General features: G+C 38.6%; 1 protein-coding gene across 1 annotated transcript in view; it reads left to right on the plus strand.

Moving 5' to 3' along the window:
- grin2aa (glutamate receptor, ionotropic, N-methyl D-aspartate 2A, a) overlaps positions 1-13,953 on the plus strand; it is a 124,079-nt gene that overhangs the window by 69,156 nt on the left and 40,970 nt on the right. The window contains exon 2 of the mRNA XM_035654997.1: positions 10,881-11,047. Coding sequence (XP_035510890.1) covers positions 10,881-11,047 — 167 coding nt within the window. The remainder of the gene's footprint in view (positions 1-10,880; positions 11,048-13,953) is intronic.

The following is a 13,953-nucleotide window of genomic DNA, read 5'->3' on the forward strand; positions in this document are numbered from 1 at the left end:
CATTTATCTTCCCACCGGCCCATCCATCCCTCCCACCCACCCTGGTTTGTTCCATCCCCTGCTCGGTGTCAGTGTCTGTCTGTCAGTGGCAGTGATGAATTAGTGACACTGCCAATGTAGTTAGTGATGACCATAACAGCTGACTGGTGCATCTCTGTCGGGAGACTATCAGCACATTATGCAGTATTGATTTGCCCCCACATAGTTGTATGTCAGAGTAGAGATGGCATGTCCTTTGTACTGTAATATGTCTTACTTTCTGGCTACATATTTAGTGACTAAAATGAGGGAGAAAGCTTTTTACTTGAATATACTAAATGTATAAAAAGAGAATGTTTATAGCATAGAAGTAAGTAATTCATTTTAACATTGGCAGTAGCCAATAAAGCATTTACTAATTTTTATACATCATTGATATATATATATATATATATATATACTCGAACTATTACTATTACTTTATTACTATTAATATCAAACTATTCGTCTCACAGAAAATTGTTTTAAGTTTTCTCAATTATAGTTTGTAGGTTGTAGTTGAAAACCTTTCTGACTAGACAACCCTGTCAACCTGCTTTTTAAAGTGTGGATATCACTGGATGATTTTCAAATTATTAACCACCCAATAGCAAAACCCTCTCATCATCTGAGGAGGAGGGCTGGTTGAGCAAAACTCTGTGAGGTGAGTCACACTTTGCACAATTTGCTCAGTTTGTGCAAGCAGATATAGCTACAAGCAAAAGGTGGCCAGGTTTACTCAAATGAGCTGAAAATGTTCACAGTGTGATATCATGATGACACAGTAATAGCACACATTAAAACTGTTTTAAAAAAAAAACTCTGTGTTATCAGAAAAATAATTAGATTCAGCCTCCAGTGAACTCTGAGTAAACAAAATTGTCATCTCAAGTTTAAATTTGGAACAGAATGCTCAGCACTGGTCCAGGCAATCTGCTCCACATCAAAATATTTGCGGTGGCGTTGACCTGACTAAATTAATTTGCATTGAACTGAGGTAATATTTTCCGCCTTTAATTCCTTTTCATTAATCTTTTTGGGATTGCTGTCTTTTCTTATTTTTCCCGCAAATGTATGCCAACTGAAAAACCAGCCCCTCATTGCTGTGCTGTGCAGGAGCTTCAGCTAAGCTTCTCTGATGTTGTTCCTGAAAACATGATACTAAGATAAAAATTATTTCACACCAGCGCTCATTCTCCCTCACGTCACCTCAGCCATTCTTCTGGGCTGCTTTACGACTCCATAAATGTAGGTCTAGGTGTTTTGTTCCTGTGTAAATCTGGCCTTTGAGGCCTTTGATTTTCTTGTTTTTCCTGGGCAGTGGGTGTTGTTCCATTCTGTTTGAGCTGAGGTTTATATTATGTTGTTTGTGTCTTTGGAATGAACTCGGTATGATACACAGCCCTCTGGCACAGATACACACACAGACACACAAGACTTATAAATCCCTTTTACTTTGAGCAGAGAGTGAATGTATGCGTGTGTGTGCACAAACATCACGGTGTGACCACACATACATCATCTATAAGTGCGTGCGGGTTAGTCGTGACTTTATGTTCATTAGTAATGTGCATGTTTGTGTGTGTGTGTCTGAACTGTATACGCTTCTTTCTCGTGCATTATATCTCTAAATAAACAGCTCCTTAGATTAGGTTCACGATTTCATCTCTCTACATCCTGTTGCCTTGCACTGAACTCTCATCTTAAACGCTTCATTTCTTTAAAACCCTTTAAGGCGGCTGCACACTGAGTGCTTCCATACAGGATTACTTTATTCAATACTTTGAAAAGAAAACATGTTTCAAAAAGTAATCCTGACAAAGAGGTTTCTTGTCGAAATATTTCTTATGTATTCAATAAAGCACCGTGTTGAGGATCGGGCTGTGACTCCTAATTCAAAGTCCTATTTTATTGTGATTAGCACCTCTACTCATCCAGCGGGATTTTTTCTTTCTCTCTTTTGTGTTCATTCAAAAGCCTGCCAAAGTGTGAGGTAGTGCAGATGGAGAGAAACAACACTATGGAAGTGGGAGAGGATAATTGAAGGATACATAAAAAGGAAGGAAAGAAGGAAGGAGGGTAGTAAAGGTAGCCAAAAAAGGGACAACAAGCAGAAGATAAGGACAAAACTTGGAAGGAGAGCTGCAGGAAGGAAGGAAAAGGATGAAATTAGGAAAGCATGATAGGTAGGACAGCTAAAATACAGAGAATAATTATGATGGTTATGGTTGTTAATGATGGCAATATTGACAGTGATGATAATTTTCATAATGATTTCTTTATTGTGACTGTGGAGGATATAATGATGATACCAACAATTTCTGTGCATGTGACAGGTGTGAAATGCACAATATGCCAAAGTCTAGTGAAAGCAGGCATAATAATAATATAAATAACAAGCAGTGCTATGGAGGAATTTATCAGATTACCAGTGTGGTTTAAATAGAAATTACAGCAGTATTCCTCACCTTGTTATAACCCCTATGTAACCACTTGTCACCAGTTGTGGAAAATTATACCAGTTGGCCAGTTGCAAATCACTGAATCCAGCAATCCTCAAGAAAAAAACAAGAGAAACATAAGCAGAAAAAGCATGACTATGTGTAGAAAATTTTATTTTCCTGCTTTTCTTTCCTGTTAATCATCCATAGACCCCTCAGATTTATCTTTTGACCCCTTGTGGATGTCCTGACCCTTAGGTTTGTAGCCACTGTGTTACATCTAAATATAATCTGACAGACCACATCATAATAACTAGTCATAGTGGAAATAAACTATAAAGAACTGAATAATTTGGGGCCAATCATCAATTTAAGCATTTAAACCATTCCATTTGTTTTTTTTTTCTTTTTTAGTAAACTGTGAAGTTATACTCCCAGCACTAATAACAGCTATTCCAGTTTATGTGTAAGGTTATATCCCAGAGGAGTGTAGCAGAATATTGGCCTTATTAGAAGAGATAGGGAGTGGGTGGGAGAGGGCAAGATGGATAGAGGGAGGCGAGAAAAGACAGAGCCCCTGGACAGAGAGTTAACGAAAAGAAAGGAAGACACAGAGAGGAAGATATTGGACTTATTAGAGAATAGAGTGAGTGGGAGAAGAGGGCAAACACAGAGAGACAAAGATAGAGACAGAGAGAGAGGGATGATGTTATTTTGTCAGTGTTTCCCCGTGGGGACTCGGCTGCTTGTTAAAAAGTCCTGACAGAGGAACCACAGCAATAACACACATACACTCTCACACACACGCGTACAAACAGACACTGCTACTGTGTGATAAACTTTGAATAGATCTCTTCCTCCCTCTGTGTGTGTTATCTACTAAAATGGACTGTATTCACGCCCAAAATATTCTTCTATGACGTCAAATACAGCCTTGGTTAATAATCTGTGTGCGTGCATGTGTGTGTGTGTGTGTAGGTGTGTGCGTGTGTGTGTGTGTAGTTTCTATTGTAGTTGAAAGCTACTGTTTCCCTATAATTACTACCCAACACAAACAAAAGGATATCTACTCTCCTCTGTTCACACCAGGCAGTTTATTCGCACCCATTGAACACATACACACACAAACACAATTAAGGAACACACACTCATATTCATAGTGCCATCACTAGATCTGCTCATTGTTTTAAAACACTGTAATCTAGTAAAGACTGTATAAACTTCCACAGTTTCATAAGAGTCTGTCAGAGCCATTTACAGGGGACTGCAGTAAATGCACATAATGTGCTGTAAGTAAAAGAAACTACCAAAGCAATGTTGTTAGTGCAATGATTTTTCCCTCTGGTCATTATGAGAGGGAAAGGAAAAACATAAGGAGACTGGCTTTTTGTATACAGCAGGTTTGTGCAATTGCATGCATTTTTGTGTGCAGGTTCTCTTCCATATGATGTTTAGGCCTACCTAACATTGTTTTGGCTTGATGCCATCAGGTTCACGTTATCAAATTGGTTTTAATGGCAAACATAAACCAATGAGTTGAGAAGGTTTTCTCAACCCACATAGAAGCCTGTACATGAATGCTTCAGTTTGAGAGAAAACCAATTACCAAGTGATAAAGTTTTCACATGAACAGTGGAAAAGCTGTGTGAACATGATGTGCATAATTTGTCTGTCCATGTTTGTGCCTGTTTGTGTTTTGATTTTTACAATCAGAAACTACCCAGTAAGTACAGGGAAAGAAAACTTGCAGTATCTGACCAAAGGCTTAGGTTTTATTTTGTCATAATCATAATAACGTTTAAACGCACAAAACGTTGCATTGCAGTCTTCTATTTTTAAAAGGGCAGGCACTTTCAAAAATACTCTGCAGGTGATTGGATGAACCATCTGTCTGTCACCGTCTATCACAGGCAAACTTTGACTAACCAGAACAATGAACCATATGACATAGTCAAACTCTTGCTAAAGCCAGTCGGGAGAAGAGCGAAAACATCTTTTCCATCGAGAAAAACCTTCAGTGCCGTTCTTTGCTCTTCTGCGCCGATATAACCGATGCTATCGGCATCTATGCTAACCTCTTAAACAGCCACCACTGTTGTTTTCGAGCAAATATTCACTTCTCACACACGTCGTCACACACACCTAGCCCATAATTCATGCGGTAGCTGCCAGAACCACTGTGGTTTGGACACAGGCGCATAGCTTGAAGCCTGGCAAAGCGGAGTCTCGTTTTGAAAGGTGCTGTATAAATAAAGTTTTTGTTACCATTACTGGTAAGAAGTTAAAAGACGTTAGATGAGATGAGGATGTCCTGTCTAATTTCTTTGTCAATTTGAAGTCTTTTGTCATCTTTCTAATTATGAGTCGTACCTATTTTTATTAATTAGAAATCTTTCTTTAAACAATTTCTTCTAAGTTTATCGATATCTCCACTGGCTGGATTTGACAGAGGATATTAAAAAAGGGATCATTACTTGTTGGAAATAACATAATGGTCTTGGTGCCAATAGTGTGCCATGTTCACTTTCTCTTAATATAGGTGATAATATCATTTCCTCCTGCTGAAAATTGTCAGTTTAATTATGTCTTTCTCATTTGGCAAACATAGAGAATATGCATTGGAAAACTGTAAATGTGGTTTAAATCCTCATTTTTTAAATTTGGGATACATCCAACCATTAAGCCGCACTAGTTTCAGCAACGTTTCCACTTTCCTAATTGTCTTGCCTGTTATTTGTCTGCCTTTTTCGTCTCCAATACATGGTGGGAGGCAGAAGAAGTTGTCACTTTTTGTACATTTGGAATGTGTGTATACATTTTCTACACTCAGTGGATCTGTTTGGCACCAGTCTATCTGTGGAGCTGGGTTATTGTATCAGTGCCAACCCATCTCCACAGACACACCTGTTTTTTGGCCTAACTGCAAGATTATTAAGAAATCCCTACAATATATTTTCAAAAGGATAGTTTTGTCCAAACTGTAAAGATGTATTTTAATATATATGATACTCTACAAAGAATGTGCATATGTCACATTTAGCACTTAGGACCCAACAATACACGGGCAGCTTTTCACCACAAGCGGCAGAATATAGCTTTTTGAAGTTTATATGATTTCTTTTCCAACAGCCATAAAATGTGATATAAACTAACAAAATCTCATTGTTGGTGAGTCTTGCTTTCTGCTGCTTCTTTTGCATTGGCCAATTTTTATGATTATAACCACAGTCAGGTAAAAGCAGTGCATATACTGTGTACAGTAATCAGTTAATTTATCATTAAGCTTCTGACATGGGGATCATTTTTGTGGTTTTGCCTATAGTGACTCTATCTGTGTGGTTTATATGTGTTGTCTACTTGGCATTTTAGTTTGTTTCCACAGAGATTTCAGCTCTTTTGTTTTGCTGAAGCTATTTTTATGCCTGTCTGTTTATATTTAGTAACTGGCCACCGAGGAATTTTTGTCATTTTGGTATGTTTCTCCGCCAGTGGACACAGTGGAGCCGTTAAACCCGGCAGATATCTGTGACAGATTTAAGTGATACGTGGATATATATGACAATATATGCAGGTTTTGGCGTGCCTGTGTACTATCAGGCCTTTATCTTGGCGAGTGTGTACCTCACAAACTCAGTTTACTAGACACTCATCTGTTTGTGTGTGTGAGTGTGTGAGATTTATTTTTTTTGTACACGTGTGTGTCATCAGACTAGACAGTGCATGATGCTATCAGCAGCAGAGGATATGAGGACTACTATTTATAACTCCCCTCTATCTCAACTTAGACACACTGTCCTGCCCTACGGGGCATGTGCACGTTTTCGTATGTGCGTCATTGTGGTTGTGTGTGTATGCCTGTTTGTGTGTTTTCAACAGAATGGGAAATTTGAGAGTGGAAGACTGTGAATGTGACAGACAGAGCAAGAGGGAAAGAGCTGTGAATGACAGACTGTGTTTGTGTACATGCGTGTGTGTTTTTATGTGTAGCTGAAGGTGTGAGTGGAAAAGAAGAGACATGTCACACTTGACAAGGGTGAAATGAGAGGATATGATTGGCTGTTTTCTGATGTCACGGATTGTGAGCTGTCCCAATTAGAAACAATCATACGCTGCTTAGTCACTCAGTCTCTTCTCCATCACTCTACCCATCTTTCCTCTTTTCTGCAACCGCATTTCCTCCCTCTTGGTCTCTCTAATTTCATGTCTTTTTCTCCCTGCCACTCTCTGGCTAATTTGCCCAAATGTTTTTGCCGCTAATTCTTTATCACAGTCGCCTTTTCGGATGCTGTTTTATTTTCGTTCCATCTGGTATTTTACATAGGTGTTCTACCTTTGTGTCTCATTGCCTCTCTCTCTCACTCTCAACTGCATAACAAAAAATAAAGAAAGTGAAAATGTAATGTATTGAGCAATAATAAAATGTACAATTAAAAATATCAAATATAATAAAGGGGAAAATAAAGGAGTGAGATTTTTTTTAGCTCTTTGTTGTCACTGTTGTCCTTCAGAGTATTCTTCAGTCAACTGTTCAAAAGAGGTACCTGTGGTCTCGCAATTATAGGTTAGGCCAGCTTAAACTGCCCCTTTTTGAGACAGAATACTGAAACCTGTAAAATGAGTATATTCAGCCCAACCTGAACCAAATCTCTCTGGTCCATTTGGGTTCTGTTAAGGTTTGATATGATGAGAGCCTGTGAAAATAAAGAGACATCATTTGGCCGGCACAAATGAGCGCAGGCACGTGCCCAGTCTCATTTGAGACCAGAGAAGAGCAATTATTTTGGTAAAAGCAAGATTTCCATTTTGTTCCATGGTAGATTTTGGCTTCCTCCCCTGGGGTGCCTGGAGCTTGAATCCCCATGGCACACAAGCAGACAAAGACACATTCATACAAACACACACATTCATACACACAGACGTAAGAAACATTGACAGAATGATATTGAAACAGAATTCTGTTGAGATCCTTCATAGCCACTGTTAGCTTTAAATACATTTTTCATAAATGTTGTTGGTATAAATATATTGTCGCTTTCCCAGTGAAAACCATCCATCTCAAAATTTTGTGATTTTGACATTTGGCCCTGAGAGCTTAATGCACTGCAAGTTAAGAAAACATGCAAAAATAGACACTATTTAGTCTATTTAATCGTCAACTTAATCGTTAATCGATGAAAAGTGTTCAACAGGTAGTTTCCACCGCCCGTGTGATTTTTATTTCGGTGCACATGTTAACAAATTAGAGTGGTCACACACGGCCTAAGACAACCGTCTCTGCAGCGACGCTTCACTAGAGGGTCGAAGTATCGCCTATTTTACTGCAAGCCACTTGCGTCTCCCAGCAAAAGAGCACAGTGAAAGGATCTATTAGTTGTCATAGCCACATACTTCGGTATGATTTTCTGCAGCAATATTTTATTTAACACAACTTTACTTTTATAACCGCTTCCCGTTAGCATTTACCAGGTGGCTGTTAAAATCTATCTATTTCAATAATCTTAATATCATAAACGTGCTACATCTATTGGCTTTATTTAATAAAATTAATCGTCGACTAAGAAAATCTTTAGAGGCAGCCCTAGACAAAATGCAAGCATATTAAGGAAAAATTGGACAAAGAAATGCTGAGAATAGAGAAAACACAACCAAATACAGATTTTTCTAAAACCTTAATCAATAAAATCGGAGGAAACGTATGACACAACTGTTTTGTTGACAGGTGGCAGGTGTAGATGTCAGTTCTTGTGAACACACTTTAAAAACACTATTACATAGTTACATATACATCTGCCCACTTATTCTGTTCTATGTATTTCATGAGCCCCGTGGTCGCCACAGCCCCTCTGTATATTGCAGCAAAGTGTGGCAGTACCGGCCGTTGCTGTGATGAAGACAAGAAGTGACACGTCTTATAGCATGACCTCCCTCCTGTCCCACCATGCTCAAGCATTGCTTCAGTTTCTACCCCATTAGAACACACACACACGCACACACAGGGCTACACAGAGACGCTCTGAAGAGCACTTGAGTCTGAGTATCGAGTAAACCAACCTCACATACAGATACAATACCACTAAAGAGCACTCAAGAGTCTTCATATATAGGGGGAAAGAGACACACACCCACACTCACACAAATAATGCAAACAGTGAATACCCACATTATTCAGAGGCTATCAACACAGTGGAAAAGGAAATGCTAGGTCATGCATGCAGAGATGAAATTACATACAGTGCACTGATATGGTAACAAATACAATCCACTACACTCAGTCTATTTTCATTTCCCCAATGCCCTCTTCACTCAGATGTGTTAGATCTACTCTGTGTCTTAGAAGTGTATCTGTCTATGGGAAAAGAGCTGTAACAGACCAGTTGACCAGTAGAGTACTACTCTGTAAATGACTAAGAAGAAAAATATTTTAAAAAAAATCTAATAAAATTGGAATTTAATTGGAATTATATAATTGGAATGTTTTGTATTATCAGTTAATAAAAGTGTATTAAAAATTGTTGATACCACTTTTTTGTGGAAATGGAGATAAAGGATTTTTTAAATATGCCTTTTCTTCGGTATTGGTCTATGATGGTGTTTTATGGGTTTATAGAAAGAAAAAAGAAAAATTAGTTATGTTTCATAGAAAACAGACAAAGGCATATCTTTATCTTGACATTACATGTGTCAATACTGTCTGAATCAATGTACTGAAAGTATCCTATTAGCATAAAACATGTTTAAGTTTTTAGTTGACATTTCCACAGATTTCTCAATGAAACAGACTTAAGCTCAGACAACTCATGGCAGACTAGTATCAGAGCCTACAGGTGGATGCCTGAGGCAGGGCTAATTTAAATGCTAAGGGAGCAGCACTGATGAGGATTGAAAAGATATTTGCAGTGAGCAAGGAAGAATTCACCAAAGTGCAAAGGGTGCGTCGTGCAGAGAGTGGAGCATTAGATGTGTGACTGGTGCTGTGCGGCGTAAATTGTCTACCCAAAGTGGCTTGCAAGCTGTTCCCTGTACAGTGTTTTACCAAGGTGGGCAGGGTCAGAGCACTTTCCACAACTGTGTGTTAGAACTCAGTGAGACTCAAAATACTATGCAGAAGGAAATGTGTGTTTTTAAGTTCCACAATAAGTCCACAGTTACAACTGAAAATTGTATCCAAGTTTTATCATTTGTTCTTTTTCACCTTTCTGTAGACAAAAGGCCTCTCCAAGATGTGTTTTAAACTTATCTTTTGCAGGCTGTACTATAGGATTGAGGCTACTGCTAGACAGCAATACATTACAAAGGAGCTTCTAGCATTACGGTTGCTACTTCATCACACTCACCAACTCTGTCTTTTTTTTAAGTTTAGTCACACTGTGGATAGATTCCTGTAGATGCAAGCTGCAGGCAGTGTGTATGTAGTCTGTTCATTTGTGTGTGTCAGTGTGTGTGAGTGCATGGTGTGCATTTGTTCATTTTGAGAGCAGGTGTGATCTTACAAAGTGACACCGGGCAGAATCTATTTCCCTTCATTCTGTCTCATATTTCTCACTCCAACCTTTTGTTCTGTGTCTCTAAGCCCTCGTTTTTTTCCCCCCTAGCTGTCAGGTTACAGCTTCGCACATACGCACACACGCAGAAGACATGCACACACACCAACCTGCAAGTCTATCATAATTAGAGTGCCAAAGACAAGTGGTGTCAAGATAAGCCATGTGTGAACTCCTTGACATTTCAAGGCAACAGAAATCCACACACACACAAAGAAATCATGCAACAAACAGCGAAAGACAAAGTAAAGTAAAGCTCACATTTTGTGATGTCCTCCCTATTTATTACAATTTATTTTTAATAATTTCACCTAATTTTCATAGGCCTCACCATAATGAATCATTTAAAACGAAGCCTCCAACATAAATGAGTTAATTTGTCCACCTGTAATACTGCTTGTCTGCTCTGTCCAAGCTCATGTCTCAGTTTGGCTGAATTAAGTGGAAAATGATTCTGAGTCAGGTTTAATGGAGTGGATATGTGTGACTTAGAGTGAACGTAACCCTCGTTCCACAGAACCAGGCCCACAGAGTTCGGCAGCCTGCCTGTACCGCACCAATCCAATTTGGGCTTAATTGAATTGTTCTGAGCCTCTCATCCATATATTTCCTCTCCGAGAAGCTTATTACTCTCAATCTATGTGTGTGAGTGTGTATCTCTGTGTGTCTGTGTGTGTACTCATATAGTGCCAAAGTTTAAATGCTCTGTTGTTGATTGATATTTCTGAGATGCAGTTTGAATTAGCTGGTCGACTAATAAGGAAAGTGAGACAAAAATACAAATAAATCTTCAACTAAATCTCTTCTTCCCCTCCCTTTATCCTCCATTTCCTCCATTTTCCTCCCCCCTCCATCCCTCTCTCCTGTTCTCTTTTATCAGGATGTGAAGTCAACATTCTTTCAGTTCGGGGCCTCCATCCAGCAGGAGGCTTTGCTGATGCTGAACATCATGGAGGAATACGACTGGCACATCTTCTCCATTGTCACATCAAAGTTCCCTGGCTACCAGGAGTTCATCAATATCCTAAAAACTACTGTTGACAACAGGTAGGATCACCTACATACCTGCTTTGCACTGCTCTCCACAGTTAAAATTTCATCTTCTTAGATTATATATCAGATTTCTATTAAATTGGATAACAGTAGCCAAGATGATGCAGCAGCACAACATTGTCTCTGAAGAAGTAATGAAATCCATTTTCTGCTGTGCTTTACCAGTGCCAATATGTTTGCTTAGAGAGTTTTAGACTCTTTAGTCTCTGGAGAGAGAACACAAACTAAGTTCGTCAGATAAACTCAAATAATGACTAGAAAACACCGAAGACTAAACATCTACAGCCATCAACATCAGCAGGGTACCATGCTCTTAATATTAATGTGAACATGTTGATGCTAAGCAGGTATAATGTTTACCACGATCGCCATTTTAGTTTAGCATGCTAACGTTTTCTAATTAGCACTAAATACAGATTGAGAACATTATTTGTACATGTATTTTGTTATCAAGTGTTGGTGGAGATTTTTCACTCAAAACCACAAACATCAACTTCATGGAGGCACTAGAGGAAAAGGCAGGGGATTAACAGTCAGTAGTAGACATCATCTGGTAACCATAAATATCTGTACAAAGTTTTGTGCCAATCCATCAAGTAGATATTGAGATATTTCACTGGATAAGTAAGTAATAAAAAGTTAGTTGGATAAAGTCACAAGGCAGTTATACTCTCGACTTTGTGTTGCAAGGTTATTATGCTGAGCTTAAACGTATAAACTAACATTCAGCTGAAAACACAGCTTGCAGTTTAGATAAATACCTTCAAAATGATATTATATTATGCAGCCTTAATATAGGAACTATGTACATGAACAAGGAGCCTTTTTCCTTCCCTCTATCTGCCCTTTGGGATCATCGTTCCCAAAATCAGCTCTTAATGCCAACTGTTTGCCCTAAGGGAACCTGAAGATAACAAGCGCTGTAGGTATGTTTCTTAAAGATTTAATACGCTCCTGGCCTGGGCATTTCTCCATGGCCGTTTTCCCATTTTGTCGGTAATCTCGTCCATTATCACTGCAAATTTCTCCGGAGAAAGGGCAAGTTTACTTTCTATAAGAGTTACTGCACACAGTGTTTTTGGCCTTGTATTTTTCATCTCCCCCACTCTTACAGTATGTACTTCAAAGACAGCCAGCCTAAACGGATTTCATCAGCATTCTTAAAATTAATTTAGATGACAGGTAGGTTTACTACACATTCAGTTTGGCTGTTTGCCACACCTTAGGTCATTTTGACTGATGCCATACGTCTCCACAGAGAGAAAGAGAAGGAGGGAAAAGCTGCAGAAGAGAACAGCGGGCCATGATTTTTGGCAAAGAAAATGTCAAATTAATGATGCATGTTCAGCAGAGTTGAGATGTTGGCCAGGGCTGGTGCCTGAAACTATGATATATTAAAGCCCAGCAGAGGAGAGTCTTGTTCATTAGCAGTTACTCTTTGTCACACCAAACAGTGGTTCAGAAACTGTCTGCCTGTGTTGGTATTTATTTGGTAACACGGCTTACAGTTGTTTTATTTGCAGGTAGAGTGGCAAGAGATAGTTTAATGGCTAATTGGATAAGATTAGGAATTTGTGTTATCAGGTAACTGGGAAGCATGAGCTATTAATAAGGTCTGCATATTCGCATTTGATCAAATCTGTCCAAATACGTTTTGTAATAATTTGTTTTGTGGTAATTGTCTGAATAGTTTTGAGAACAGAAGGCTCAGAAGGTTACCTAATTAACTTGCAGCAACTAATATTTCTTTCCTTTTTTCTTTCCTTTTAATAAAAGGACCTGCAGACCAATGACTGTGTTATCTTATTCCCATCTAACCTGATTATTACCGGAATACTGTTAGGAAAAAGAAGTTATGTTATGTGTTTATGAGTCTTTAGATTGCTATTAGCTATGGTCAATCAATATGTACTCGATGTAAATGTTTTTACAATACATTAGTGAAAGATAGCTCAACAGCATAACAGATTTGTAATGAAGAAAAGTAACATCCCAATGCCAATATTCAAACCCTCCAGAAGTCATGTTGACCTCAATGTTGAAATAATAGCCATAAATATCATTTATGAAACAAGAAATAATAATCCCCAATTACCTGCAATTACCCATTGTCGATTCCCCGTGTCAGCATTCAGCTGGTTCACAGTGACTTACTCATGGGCAGACAGTTTTAATACCAATGAACTTCCATCATTCACAGCAGAAAATTGGCCCAGTCAACTCAGTGAGTCAAGGCTGACCTGACCACGGAGAGATATTAGTACGTGCAGCAGAAATACAGGCTTAGATATATAACATGAGAATGAGGGGATATATTTTCTCGATTGCTACATTTACAGGCTGTCTGTTGGAAATAAATGTAGGCTGGTAGGTGGTCTGCCTGTTGGATAATCTGCATATTAAAGGGGACAGAGCTTGACCATGTTCAAGTATTGGACACATTTTAGCTGTATGACACATTCAAACACACACACAACCAAGGTAATTGATCTGAAAGTAAAATCCTTATAAATCTGTTTATGTTCTATTTATTTATATCTATTTATTTAATGAAGAGGATGAGTGTTCAGTGGTAGGTGGTCTGGTTGGTTTAAAAGCAAACATTTGTATCTGGCTGTTTTAACATTGCAGTATTACATTCTGACACAGTTGTTATTACTCCTTCTCTCTTTCTCTCTCTCTTGCTTTCTCTGTTAATGTGTCTCTGTGTATCATTATCTCTCTTTACTAGTTTTGTCATCTGGGACTTGTAGACCATTATCACTTTGGACAGCAAGAAGAGGACAGCAAGTCCCAAATCACTCTCATGTTACACTACCTGTCTATTGTTGAATTCTTGCATGATGGTTAACTGCTTCGCTCATTTCCCTACCGTGTGTCACACTCTGTCTGTCTCCAGT

Source organism: Morone saxatilis, unplaced genomic scaffold, assembly GCF_004916995.1.
Source record: "Morone saxatilis isolate NCDOM2014 unplaced genomic scaffold, NCSU_SB_2.0 Contig14, whole genome shotgun sequence".
Taxonomy (NCBI): Eukaryota; Metazoa; Chordata; class Actinopteri; family Moronidae; genus Morone; species Morone saxatilis.